This window comes from Erinaceus europaeus, chromosome 12, assembly GCF_950295315.1.
Source record: "Erinaceus europaeus chromosome 12, mEriEur2.1, whole genome shotgun sequence".
Classification (NCBI taxonomy): Eukaryota; Metazoa; Chordata; class Mammalia; order Eulipotyphla; family Erinaceidae; genus Erinaceus; species Erinaceus europaeus.
This window is the reverse complement of record NC_080173.1, coordinates 2,641,042-2,654,827: the sequence shown is the minus strand read 5'-3', so window position 1 is coordinate 2,654,827 and position 13,786 is coordinate 2,641,042. Positions and strand designations below refer to the sequence as shown.

General features: G+C 47.0%; 1 protein-coding gene and 1 pseudogene across 6 annotated transcripts in view; one reads left to right on the top strand and one right to left on the bottom strand.

Annotated features, from left to right (window-relative positions):
* Positions 1 to 745: 745 nt before the first annotated feature.
* Positions 746 to 13,786, top strand: part of PECAM1 (platelet and endothelial cell adhesion molecule 1) — a 57,761-nt gene continuing 44,720 nt past the window's right edge. For 2 of the 6 annotated variants that reach the window (XM_060202571.1, XM_060202573.1), the window contains exons 1-5: positions 747 to 1,018; positions 1,104 to 1,130; positions 9,852 to 10,145; positions 10,547 to 10,852; positions 11,915 to 12,190. In XM_060202571.1, coding sequence (XP_060058554.1) covers positions 955 to 1,018; positions 1,104 to 1,130; positions 9,852 to 10,145; positions 10,547 to 10,852; positions 11,915 to 12,190 — 967 coding nt within the window. In that variant the 5' untranslated portion in view covers positions 747 to 954. Of the gene's footprint in view, positions 1,019 to 1,103; positions 1,131 to 9,851; positions 10,146 to 10,546; positions 10,853 to 11,914; positions 12,191 to 13,786 lie in introns of all 6 variants that reach the window. The other 4 variants (XM_060202570.1, XM_060202572.1, XM_016190246.2 and 1 more) reach the window with 3 other exon arrangements.
* On the bottom strand, positions 13,374 to 13,482 carry LOC132542340 (small nucleolar RNA SNORA26; annotated as a pseudogene).

Below are 13,786 nucleotides of genomic sequence, written 5' to 3'. Positions count from 1 at the left end.
GATATATCACTATTAATTCAATATTCCAAAGATAAAAAAAAACCTAAAAATTAGAGAAAAAAAAAACCACTGAGTTATGATGAATGGGTTGAAGTGCTCAGAAAAGTAGAGAGGGGAAGGCACTGTGGTGGGCATAGCTGCACAGCGTGCTCTCAGAACTGTACATCCTTGCAACCAGACTGCAGAGGCAAGGAGGTGGCACAAGGCCAGGCTGGAGCCACAGACAAGTACCAGACTGTGGAAACTGAGGGAGCTTTCTCTGGAGGGCAGTAGGGAACCACTGTAGGGCCCTAGGGGAGTAAAAGGGACTGTGGAGTGTCTGTGTTTAGGCGTGAAGGTTGGAGGGGGCTCCTGCAGGGTGCTTTAACCCGTGGTAGAACCTGCCAGGAAGAGCTTTAGCGCCACTGCATCTGAGGTTCATTTTGACCTGGCTGGCAGTTTTCTCTGAGGAGCCTGTAATTTTCTGGAAAAGTCCATCCCGTCCCATGACCTTGCCAAGAAGGTGAAAGGGCTAGAACTGTACTATGAGAATAAAGAAGCCCTTTGGGTGGAGGCTGGAGAGGGAGGAAGGCTTTCACCTTGCCATGAGTCAGAGCTTCAAGCTCAGATGAGACAGGAGGGTCAGGAACACCAAGGCAAATGTCACTTGTGCCCCCCCCCCACATCCCCCGAAACTAAACAAAGCAGCTGTGTTCAGTGGCCCCTCAGGAAGGCCAGTCATTTCCTGAGGAGATATCAGGCCAGCCCAGGCCTCATTGTTCCCGATTTCCAGCAATGGCCGCCATTACCTGACCTGCACAGCGGCCAGTTTCTCTGTGGCACCTCTGAAGTCACCACAGTGACCTCTTTTTTTCCACAGGACAGATTTCTCAACTGTGGCTCTCAGTTGCTGTCTCCTGCCCTGGAGGCATGACTCCAAGACAGACCTAACTGCCTCAAGTCTTTGCAGTCAGGATGCAGCAGGGTCGGCTCCGAGGAGGCAAGATGTGGCTGCGAGTCCTGCTGATGTTCCTGCTCTGTGAGTTCTTATTCTCTTTCCTCATGACTGAAACCTAGAAAGAAACGAAGCTCATGAAATCAACACATTCTCCTGTCTTTTCTAGGTGAAAGCCTTGAAGCGCAGGAAAACTGTAAGTCGATGACATTTCTACTTGGCTTCATCGTGGTTTTCTGTGATGATTAACACTTCATGCCAGCTCCTTGGATTTGATGTTTAAAGCAGTGTGGAAAGAAAACACAAGTGGGAGCTAATGTTTATTGCCTTGTGGCAATATTTTAGAAGGATTCAGAACAGTATGCTTGCTCTAAATCAAGTCCTGATCAATGCGTTCTGGAAATAGCATTGTGTTTTCTAGACCCTGGTGACCAGCAGTTTGTCAGGATTGGGGAAGTGATGAGAAGTGACTCCCCATTTGTTTCTTTGTTGTTTTGCCATAAATTTCTTTCCTTTTTTTTTTTTTTTACTTTGGAGCCAGGGCCTCATGTGTGCACAGTTTCACTGTTCTCAGGCTGACTTTTCCTTCCAGACAGAAGAGAGACATCACAGTACTGGAGCTTCCCTGGTGTCATGGAGTGCTCATTTGGTGCCAGGGCTCATACCTGGATCATGCACATGGCAAGGCCAGTGCCCTAACCCAGTGAAACTAGAAAACTCTCATTTCTTATTTTTTCCTCCTCTTCTCTCTCCCTTCCTTTCTTCCTGCCTTCCTTTCTTGCACCAGAGTTGCCACTGGGGCTTACAGCCTGAACAACCAGCACTCCCATTGACCATATTTTTTCTTTTCTTTTCTCTTTCTTTCTTTCTCTCTCTCTTTCTTTTTTTTTTTCTGATAAAGAAGAGATAAAATGTAGAGGGAAAGAGAGAGAGAGTTCGGGAATTGGTGCAGTGGATAAAGCATTAGACACTCAAGCATGAGGTTCTGAGTTCAATCCCCAGCAGCACATGTACCAGAGTGATATCTGGTTCTTTCTCTCTTTCCTCCTATCTTTCCCATTAATAAATAAATAAAATCGAGAGAGAGAGAGAGAGAGAGAGGGAGAGAGAGAGAGCGCTATGTGTAGCACTGCTCCAGCATGTGAAGCTTTGCCCCTTATAGGTGGGGATCAAGGATCAAGGCTTGAACTCAGGTCTCAAGGCATGGTAACATGTGCACTCTACCAGGTGTACCATCACCTGACCCTAGTTTCTTATTTTTCCTTCTATCCCAACCCTCTGTTTTTATTCACAAATGAGACATAATCAGTTTGTTAGACTCATGAACTTAGTTTATAGTCACTATAATTTTTTTCTCTTAAATGATCTAAAACATACTAGATTTTGTTTCCCATCTACCCACGAGAGAGACTCTAACATGTTTGCAGTATTTTCTGCTTGTGTTTGGGGGTCTCTGCTTGTCTGGCTTGGCTGGCTAACCCTTAGAACTGATTCTGCATTTTTGAGATAAGGAAGTTTTATCTTGCTCCATCTGGGACCATGTGCATGGGAGGAGGGGGATTGGCCTGGCCTGGAGAATTGAAGGGAAAACCAACAGCACAGACAGCCCTGCCAGAGGTCGCTGCAGCCGGCAGAGAATGTGGGTGCCAGGGTTGCTTAGCTCTTTGGAGGTGATGCACATAGGGGCTGGTCAGTGGAACCAAGGCTTACAGCTTGGCGACCACTCACCAGCGGTGCTGTGGCTCCTGGCTGCTCAGGTCTGCTGGGCCCTTTGCATGCATCTTCAAATGCTGTTCCCATTATCTTCACAATCAACTTGTCTGAGCCAGAGCCCGTCAGCTGTGCATTGTCGTGAGAAGCAATTCTAGACAAAGCCAGTTTCTTTGGAGCTAGAAGGCCGATTCAAATCTTTAAAGTAATCCTTGCTTTGCCTCTTTAAACCTTCCCCTCAATCCGTAAAGTGAGGATGGTGAGATTCTGTGGCAGAGGGTAGGTAGGACTCCAGGCCAATTATCTTAGCACTCAAGCCTCGGCCGGCTGCCCTTTGCCAGCAGAGCTCCTGCACACCTGCCTAGGTCTCACGCCTACCCAGCACCCCCAGCTCTTGTCCAGATCGTGTCCTACCAGAGCCCAGCACTCTGGGTTTCTGTAGTCCAGTCTCACTCTTAAAGTTTCATTCAGTTTCTCTTTATTTTGTGAGGGGTAGCACAGCACTGTTGTGCAAGTGCTGGGGCTGGAGCCCAGAGCATGTGCTGTGCTCGCTGAGTCACTTGCTCTCAGGCATCCTGTTTCTTTCTTTCTTTCTTTTTTTTTTTTTTTCCTCCAGGGTTATTGCTGGGCTCGGTGCCTGCACCATGAATCCACCGCTCCTGGAGGCCACTTTTTCCCCCTTTTGTTGCCCTTGTTGTTGTAGCCTCGGTGTGGTTATTATTATTACCATTGTTGGTGTTGTTCTTTGTTGGATAGGACAGAGAGAAATGGAGAGAGGAGGGGAAGACAGAGAGGGGGAGAGAAAGACAGACACCTGCAGACCTGCTTCACCGCCTGTGAAGCGACTTCCCTGCAGGTGGGGAGCCGGGGGCTCGAACCGGGATCCTTACGCCAGTCCTTGCGCTTTGCGCCACGTGCGCTTAACCAACACTGTGCCACCGCCCGCCCCCAGGCATCCTGTTTCTCAGGCCTTCATTCTCTCCCACTTCAGATGGAAGTGGGAAAAATCACTCCCTTCCTAAAGTCCCTAGAGAAAGGTCTTTGTGTCTACTGCAGAGACCTCAGGACAGCAGATTGGGAGCAGAAAGAGACACTCTCCTCGGACTCCTCAGACTCCCGCCTTGTTTCACACGAGGAAAGGGAGAAGGCTCCACAGAGGTATTGGAGTAGGAGTCACGTTGGGTGTTGGGGGGTAGGATGCAGGCATCACTTGCTCAGCCCCCAGAGCCCCTCACTTGGCCTGTATCACCTGCCCTTAGCCTGCTCGCTCTGTCAGCTCAGGTGCTGTCTCGCCCACCCCCCAGCCTCCTGCCTCAGAAAAGTGACCTCAGCTCCATCTTCACCTAGAAAACAGGACTGTCTGGTGGGAACTCCCTTCACTTCCCTCTCTGTCCTAGCTACAGGCTTATCTGCTTCCCCACCCATCCTCTCTGCTTCCCTCCCAGCTCAGAGGACCTGTCCAGCCCCTGGCTGGAGAGCCATCCCCCGCTCCCCCCCCCCCACAAGTTTCACTCTGTCATTTATTTATTCAGCCCCACCTCATTCTCTGAGTCTTTCTCCTCATTTTACAAACACAGCTCGTAGCTCTTTTTTTGCGGGGGGGTGGGGGGTGGGAAAGGGATTTGTAAACAACTCTTTGACCTTTTCTTTTTTTATTTATTTTTACTTTTTAAATTTTTTCTCTTCTGTTGCCCTTGTTGTTTATCATCATCGTTGTTATTATTGTTGTTGTTATTGCTGTTAATTCTTTTGGAGAGGACAGAGAGAAATGGAGAGAGGAGGGGAAGACAGAGAGGGGAAGCGAACCCCCTGCAGGTGGGGAGCCGGGGGCTCAAACCAGGATCCTGATGCCGGTCTATGCGCTTTCCACTATGTGTACTTAACCCATTGCGCCACCATCCGGCTCCCGCTTTGACCTTTTCTTTCCACTCCCTCCCTCTGTCAGATGCCTGCAAATGTTGGTTTAGAATCATGCTCTAGGGGGTTTGGGTGGTGGCGCCTGGTTGAGCACACACATTACCATGTGCAAGGACCTGGGGGTTCAAACCCCCAGTCCCACCTGCGGGGGAAAGCTTTTCAAGTCATGAAGCAGGGCTGCAGGTATCTTTCTCTCTCTCTCTCTCTCTTTCACTATCTTTCCCTCCTCTCTCAGTTTCTCTCTCTGTCTTATCAAATACAACAGAACACACACACACACACACAGCGGTTGTACTTTGCTCCTGAACCTCCTACCAAGTGGTCACCAGGGATCAGCTGCTACCAAGTGCCGTAAGCACCCCAGCCTTTGTTTTCAGCCCTGCTTGTCTTGCAAGAACCCGTATGCCCGTGCCTCCTGCTTGACTCTCCCGGCCCCTCAAGCCCTACGCTCTGGTTCCTATAGAGGCCTGTCCCCCAGATTGCCCTGATTTCATGCTCCTGTGTCCTGGTACTTGCTATTCCCCACCACCCGCTTTTGGTCTGCTCTAAAGTTCAGTTCAGAGGTCGCTTTCTTCACACTTTCCTTGGCCTTTCTCGGGCAAACCTTCCTCGGCGCTCACATCCTCAGTGATCGGACCCCGCTAGCCTGCAGAGTCTAGGGCACAGGCATGACTCCTTTAGATTAGATCTGTGCTGTAAGCCGGTACCTGGTGTGGATGCTTGCCAGGTGTCCCATTAAAAGGGACTCCAACTGAACCTGCAGATGCTTGAGACGCCCATGAAAAGAAGGCTCCAGGTGCTCTCAGGAACCCCCTGTCCTGTGTTCCCCACCCCTGTCATTTTCCTGACAGTGGTGAGTGGTCCTTTCCCTCTCTCCCTCTTTCTGAGTCATTCACAGGATGAGGGCCAAGTGTCTGTCTGAGTCATGACGCCACGGCATCCTGGTGGTGGCTGAGGTAGAGGGATGCAGGCCTTCTGCCTCAGGACCTCAGAACTGGGCACAGCTGCCCCTGAGTGCTCTGGTGACTGAATGATTCCATCTTCCTCCATCAGCCTTCTCCTTTCCCGGGTGGGAGGATCCGATCCTTTAGACTCCATTTCTTGCCATCTTTCCATCACAGCAGTTCTAAACCTGGAGGTTTCAGAAGAAATGAAAAACTGTGAATCCCCTCTTTAGAAAAATGTGTGATTTGTTTATAGGTCATGGACCCCACCCCCAGTACCTGTCCATCAAGCCCTGAGTGACTCAGGCCCTCTAGTTCACAATCAGGCCATGCTCAATTATTCTGTTATGTGCACAGTGGAGCCTACACAGAAAAAAAAAATCCAGTTTGGCTGTTGTCAGATAGGTGATTATTTATAGAGAATGATGGTTTCTGTGTTATCTTAAGAATCAGGCAAAATGAGGTCCAGGAGGTGGCGCAGTCAATGAAGTATTGGACTCCTATACATGAGGTCCTGAATTTAATCATTGACATCGCATGAGCCAGAGTAATTCATTCTCTCTCTCTCTCTCTCTCTCTCAACAAAATAAATTTTTAAAAAGGAGGGGGGAGATGGCATAATGGTTACGCAAAAGACTTTCATGCCTAAGGCCCTGTGGTTGCAGGTTCAGTTCCCAGCCCACCATAAGCCATAGCTGAGCAGTGCTTTGGTCTCTCTCTCTCTCTCTCTCATTGTATTTCTCTCATTAAAATAAATAAATTATTTTTGAAGTTTGACTGGGTGGTATATTTATTACCTATTGCTGTTTAACAAATTACCTCAACATTTAATGACTTAAAACAAGATACACTGGAGTTGGGCGGTAGCATAGCAGGTTAAGTGCTGGTGCAAAGCGCAAGAACCAGCATAAGGATCCCGGTTCGAGCCCCCAGCTCCCCACCTGCAGGGGAGTCGCTTCACAGGTGGTGAAGCAGGTCTGCAGGTGTCTGTCTTTCTCTCCCCCTCTCTGTCTTCCCCTCCTCTCTCCATTTCTCTCTGTCCTATCCAATAACAACATCAGTAATAACTACAACAATAAAACAACAAAGGCAACAAAAGGGAATAAATAAATAAATATTTTTTTAAAAAGACACATTTATTTAGTAATGTTTTATTAGTGACTAACAATGATTAGCAAGATTGTAAGATAATAGGGATACAATTCCATACAGTTCTTGCCACCAGAGTTCTGGGTCCCATCCCCTCCACTGGAAGCTTCCCTGTTCTTTATCCCTCTGGGAGTATGGACCAAAATTCTTTATGGGGAGCAGAAGGTGGGAGGTCTGGCTTCTGTCATTGCTTCTCTGTTGGACATGGACTCGAAACACAGTTATTATCTCACATGGCTTCAGAGGGTCAGGACTCAAGGCTTACTTGGATGGTTCTGAGTTAAGTCTGTCTGCAAAGTGCAGGAGAGTCTGCTTTCACACTCACTCATGTGGCTGTTGGCAGAGGCCTCAGTTGCCTGCCATGTGGGCCTCATAACATGATGCTTGGTTTTATACAGATTGGGCAATTCCAGTGGAGGGAAGAATGACAAGCTGAAAGCTGCGAGGTCTGCTATGACCTCATCTTAGTCGTGGGTAGTCAACACTCTTCAGAGCCCATTCTGAGCAGGGAGGCAGTGTACTGATCAATAGGGGCTGAGTGCATTTCAGAGAAACGTGCATTCTGAGAGCTCACCCAGCAGGCTTCTCTGACCAGGAAGCAAAAGGAATAGACAGAAACAGGGAAGGGACTGCTAAAGGTTAGTGTGGTGAAAAGTAACTTTCACTTAAACCACCATCTTTTCCTTCCTGGTTGGATTTAGCAGAAGCCAAAGTTAAGGTAGGACTAAAGTGCTCAGAGGTGCCCCATGAAGTAAAGCTGAGATATTAGATGGGCTCTCCACAGAGCCAAGAGGATTCTCAAAAGATAAGCCTGCCCAGTACAAAGTGCTAACGTTGGGTTGGACATGGTCCCGAACCTTCTAGCCTGGAACAGTTCCAGAGCAGTAGTCTACGCATCACTAGGTATGAAACACAACACAAAATATGACCAAATTTCCAGAGAATATACAATTTTTTTGTTTTTTTTTTTTGTGTGTTCTCTTTTCATTTTTTTTTAAATTGGGTAATTAATGTTTTACATTCAACAGTAAGTACAATAGTTTGTACATGCATAACATTCCCCAGTTTCCCATTTAACAATACAACCCCCACTAGGTCCTCTGAATCCTTCCTGGACCTGTATTCTCCCCACCCACCCACCCCAGAGTCTTTTACTTTGTTGTGATACGCCAATTCCATTTCAGGTTCTACTTGTGTTTTCTTTTCTGATCTTGTTTTTCAACTTCTGCCTGAGAGTGAGATCATCCCATAGTCATCCTTCTGTTTCTGACTTATTTCACTCAACATGATTTTTTCAAGGTCCATCCAAGATCGGCTGAAAACAGTGAAGTCACCATTTTTTTACAGCTGAGTAGTATTCCATTGTGTATATATACCACAGCTTGCTCAGCCACTCATCTGTTGTTGGACACCTGGGTTGCTTCCAGGTTTTGGCTATTACAAATTGTGCTGCCAAGAACATATGTGTACACAGATCTTTTTGGATGGGTGTGTTGGGTTCCTTAGGATCTATTCCTCAATTCCCCAGGAGAGGAATTGCAGGATCATAGGGTAGGTCCATTTCTAGCCTTCTGAGAGTTCTCCAGACTGTTCTCCACAGAGGTTGGACCAATTGACATTCCCATCAGCAGTGTAGGAGGGTTCCTTTGACCCCACAACCTCTCCAGCATTTGCTGCTGTTACCTTTTCTGATGTATGACATTCTCACAGGAGTGAAGTGATATCTCATTGTTGTCTTGATTTGCATTTCTCTGACAATCAGAGACTTGGAGCATTTTTTCATGTGTTTCTCAGTCTTTTGGATCTCTTCTGTGGTGAATATTCTGTCCAAGTCCTCCCCCCCATTTTTGGATGGGGTTATTTGTTGTCTTGTTGTTGAGTCTGGCAAGTTCTTTATATATGTTGGTTATTAAACTCTTATCTGATGTATGGCATGTAAAGATCTTCTCCCATTCTGGGAGGGGTCTCTTGGTTTGGGTAGTGGTTTCTTTTGCTGTGCAGAAGCTTTTTAATTTGATGTAGTCCCATAGGTTTATACTTGCCTTAGTCTTCTTTGTAATTGGATTGGTTTCATTGAAGATGTCTTTAAAATTTATGTGGAAAAGAGTTCTGCCAATATTTTCTTCTAAGTATCTGATAATTTGTTGGTGAAATACAGTGGTTCAGTTTCATTCTTCTGCATGTTTCAACCCATTGTTTCCAACACCATTTGTTGAAGAGACTCTGCTTTCCCCATTTAATAGTCTGAGCCCCTTTGTCAAAGATTAGATGTCCATAGGTGTGTGTGGGGGGAGAACATACAATTTTAAGCAACTCCTCTCATCAGCTGGTCATAGTGAAAAAGTTTCAAAGTGTCATCTATCATCAGCTGGACTTTTTATTGACAGTCTGTGGCTGCTGTGTCTTAAGCCAATTAAGTGCTAGAGAACACGGAGCAGAAATGATGCATTTGGTTTGTTGATGGGGGGCCTGGGGGGGCCTGGAAGAGGTTTGGGCATTGACTGGGTGTTGGTGCTGCTGTGTGATTTGATGGGGTCCCTTCACTCATGAGCAGAAGCTGTGCCTTTGGCTTGTCAGTGGCAGGTGGCAATATGGAAATGCAGTGGTTTCAAGTTCTAACCCACATAGTGAGGTCTCTGAGCTCATCAAATAGAAAGCACCAGCTGGGGCGAGGCTGTTTTGGTTAAGTCTGGGCGGGAAGGAGTTTTTGGCTATGACCATCTGGTTTGGGGCTGGGGGGAGTCATCATATATTAGGCGCTTACTGTGTTCCAGACATTGTAACGGTTATTTTCCCGTCAGCCTCACCACAGCCTAAGAAGTTGTTTTGTATTACCCCCATCTCATATATAGGGGAGCTGAGCTCAGAGCTTAGTCAACAGATGAACCACAGCTCGAGCACCTCACTTAAACCCTGTGCCCCTCCTCCCACAGGGGCCATGGCAGCTCACAGGTGGCTGGCATCTTATAGACAGACTTTGTCACCCTCTATGGGTTGCTTCCAACTCAGTACCAACTATATCAGGCTTGCCCATGGTCACTGTACAGAATGTCTCCTGCCTGGCCCCTGTAGGTATCTGAGACTGTATTTGCTAGTCCACTACACAGGATGTGACAATACCAATTTGTCGTGCTGACGGTCACCAGGATGGTGTTGATTCTGAGATAACAGGTGTGCCTGCTCTCCCTTGGTTTTAGCTTTCACTATCAACAGCATCCACATGGTGATCCTGCCCAAGCAGGAGGTGAAAAACGGGGAGAACCTGACCCTGCAGTGCGTTGTGGACATCAGCACCACTGCACGCATCAAGCCTCAGCACTGGCTGCTGTTCTATAAGGATGACATGTTATTTCACAACGTCTCCACCACGAAGAACACAGAGAGCTTCCCTATCCTGCAAGCCCGGATCTACAATGCAGGGACCTACAAGTGCACCGTGGTTCTGAACAACAAGGAGAAAACCACTTCCCCGTACCAGGTATTGGTGAGAGGTGAGTCCTAGGAATTGCACATAACTTGAGCAGGTGGAATGCAATGCATACACCAAGACTAGTAATTGAGGAAATAGTACCAGTGCTGCTACCGGTCCCGCCCATCAATACCCTGCTAACATGTCTACTTGGACTCTTCCCAGCCTGAAAACATGGGCATTAGACATTCTCCTAATTTGCTACATTGCTCACCTGGCCCCCACCAATCCCATCTGAAACGGTTTCTGTTTTTCAGAGTACTTGATACTGTTCTAGACACAAACACTGTTCAATATTTACCTGCCAGGTAGCATTAGGTGTTGTGGGAACAAAACAAAGTAACATTCAGATGGGTCAATGACAAACCAGTAATAACGGATACAGATCAGACTGGCACTAATGGGCTGTCTCTTCCCCCAAAGGAGTACCCACACCCAGAGTTACGGTGGACAAGAAGGAGGCCGTAGAAGGTGGAATCGTGACGGTCACTTGTTCTGTTCAAGAGGAAAGGCCTCCAATACATTTCAAAATTGAAAAAGTTGGCGTATATACACAAACTGTCAAGCAAAGAAGAGTAAAAAATTCTCAGAACCAGAACTTTGTGACCATGGAATTCCCAGTTGAGGACAAGGACAGTGTTATAGCCTTTGTCTGTGAAGCTAGCATTCTCTCTGGGACCCACGTGGAGACCTCAGAATCCATCACGAGTGATATTGTCACCGTAAGGGGTCAGAGTCCTGTTCTCCTTTTTCTCTTTCTTTCTGGTTGACTGGCTTGCTGTGGTGAGAAAGAGCCCAACACAAGGAAAGGCAGGACTGTGTTGTCAGGATTGTTCTTAGTCACCTTGTGCTATTAATTAATGAATGAATGAGTTAGTTAATTTACTCACTTTTCTTTTTTAAAATTTTTTATTTATAAAAAGAAAACATTGACAAAACCATAGGATAAGAGGGGTACAACTTCGCACAATTCCCACCACCAGACCTCCGTATCCCATCCCCTCCCCTGACAGCTTTCCTATTCTCTATCCCTCTGGGAGTATGGACCCAAGATCATTGTGGGATGCAGAAGGTGGAAGGTCTGGCTTCTGTAATTGCTTCCCTGCTGAACTTACTCACTTTTCTTATTGTGACGAGAGAGACCAGAGCACTGCTCCATCTCTTAGGATGCTCTACTTTTTTTTTTTTATTAGTGATCTAATATTGATTTACAAAATTATAAGGTAACAGGGGTACAACTCCACACCTTTCCCACCACCAGAGCTCTGTGTCCCTGTTCCTTCCGTTGGAAACTGCAGTGGTTCTCCTAAGATCACAAACATGTGGTGACTTTGGGAAACTAAAATCAAACAAACAAAAGCCTAGAGAAGTTAAGGAGAAGGCTCCAGAAGAAAGAATGCTTGGGAAGTGAAGTGGAGGGGAGCACAGAGAAGCCTGGGCAAAGGTTTTTTTGAGAGAAAAGTTGGCTCCTCCTCCTTCTTTTTTATAGAGAGTGAGAAAAGCGAGACCACAACAAGGAATTTTCCTTCAGTGTGGTGGGAGCCAGGCTTGAACTCGAGTCCTGAATATGGCAGGAACGGTGCACTACCGAAGTGAGCTATTTTGTCAGCCTTGAAAGTGGTTTTCTTTTTTTCTTCCTTCCTTCCTTCCTTCCTTCCTTCCTTCCTTCCTTTCTTTTTTTTTTTTTTTCTTATCAATAAGGAAAAACACTGGCTAGCAACAGAAACAGGAAGTGTCTTTCCCCCTCAACGGGTTCAGATGAGTTCAATCAGCTCTTCTCTCTCTCTCTAGAATCCTTCTCTTTTCCCAAGTTCCACATCACCCCGAAGGGAAAGATCACAGAAGGCGATGAGCTCCACATTAAGTGCACCATTCAAGTAGCTCACCCGAGCCAGGAATACCCGGAGATCATAATCCAGAGGGACAAGGAGATTGTCGCTCACAACAGAGGAAGCAATGAAGCCGACTACTCAGTGATGGCCCTGGTGGAGCACAGTGGCAACTACAAATGCAAAGTGGAAACAAGCCGAATTTCCAAAGTCAACAGCATCGTGGTCTACATCACAGGTAGGGCTGCTGCCAGAGCCAGTGTCTGCTCCGCATGGGCCACGAACGTGGCTGTGCTGCAGCCCAGGAAGGCCGACTGAGCAGATCTGTGCGCTTCTGCTCATCCGAGCACATGGTGCTGGTGGGGTGAGACAGGGCATGGGGGGAGTCGGTGAGGAGTAAGTAAGCAGTTAGCTATGGTGGCTGAGGTTACAAGTTCAAGTCCCAGTCTTGCCAGTCATTACCTGAGTTATAAGCGTCTCTTTTTCACAGTGCCATGAAGTGGGGGAGGATGGCAGCCCTCAGCTATTCTGTTACCAATAAACTGGAGTCTGTCATATGTCCTACGCAAAACTAAAACTGACAAGTGGACTTTTTTTGTAGAGGAACTTTGATTTGGGTGGGGGAAGCTCTTCCCTTGTGTGAGACTGACTGCCCAGCTTATACAGTCTGACAGTGAGACCTCCCTGACTGCAAAGCAAAAGGAGGAATGTGTGTGCATGAGAGTGAGTGAGCTTGGGTCCAGGAAAAGCCTCTCTGAGGTGGTCACTGCCAGATGTGCTGGTGGCAGGATACAGGTAGAAACAGTCGCCAAGTTCTTCCACACGTCTCAACTCTCCTGTCCTCTCACCCTACTAATTACCCCCAATGCTGTCCTCACGCCAGAACTGTCTGTTCCAACTCAGCGGATGTGGTTAGCTGGCTACAGGGAAAGCCCCCTAAAGCAACCTCTTTCCAACATTCATGGGCTTAAGCTCTGAAACCGTCTGGGCACTCCAGCTTCCAGTAATCCCTTTCGGCTATGGTCACTGAAAACCTTTTGTCCTTAAAGACTAAAATCTCTCCAGTTTCCCTAGGCAGAGCCCAGCTGCCATCATCCTCTGCTCTGTTACACTTAACAGTTGCTGCAGAGACTCAAGGTGTCTTGTCATTCTGTGGGAGCTCTGGAAGGGCCCCCCTGCAGCTCAGAGCACCTTGCCTGGGTGATGCTTACTTAGCACAGAGTCTGACACACCGTAGGCTCCACAGACATGGGAGGGACAGCAGCCTCTTACAGCTTTGTGAGGGCCCAGTTGGCTTTTCACATTACCCCTAGACAAGCAGATAGTTCCTTGACTCTTCACTGTTCATCCCAAGCCAGTTTGCATCCACCTCAACAAGAGAGCTTGTATTTTAACTTTTTCATATCCATGTATCTGTTTTCAACTGTCACTTCAGACAAGATCCAAACAGCAGTCTTACTTGGGACTTTATGGAAATTTACCCTTCAGTGTTAAGTCTCTTAAAGGACTGTGTCAGCCTTAAAAGTGTACAGAAAAGGGCATTATCAATTTTTAAGTGTAAAAAAAAATAAAATTTAAGTGTAGATTCATTGTTTTGAGACCTTTTTCCAAGACATTTTTTTTCACATGTTGGCATCTTCACAATGAGATTGTATCAGGCCATCAGCTTCTTTAACCTAGTTTTGCTCTTTAACCTAGAGTTCTCTGATGGTGCTCTGGAATGCTTGTCAGGCGGAAAGCATGAAATACAGATAAGTTGTTGGAATACCAGCTTAGCTGAAACTTTGTGCTAGTGCCAGTGGAGGAAGCTGGGCACCCACTGTGCCCAGGTTAT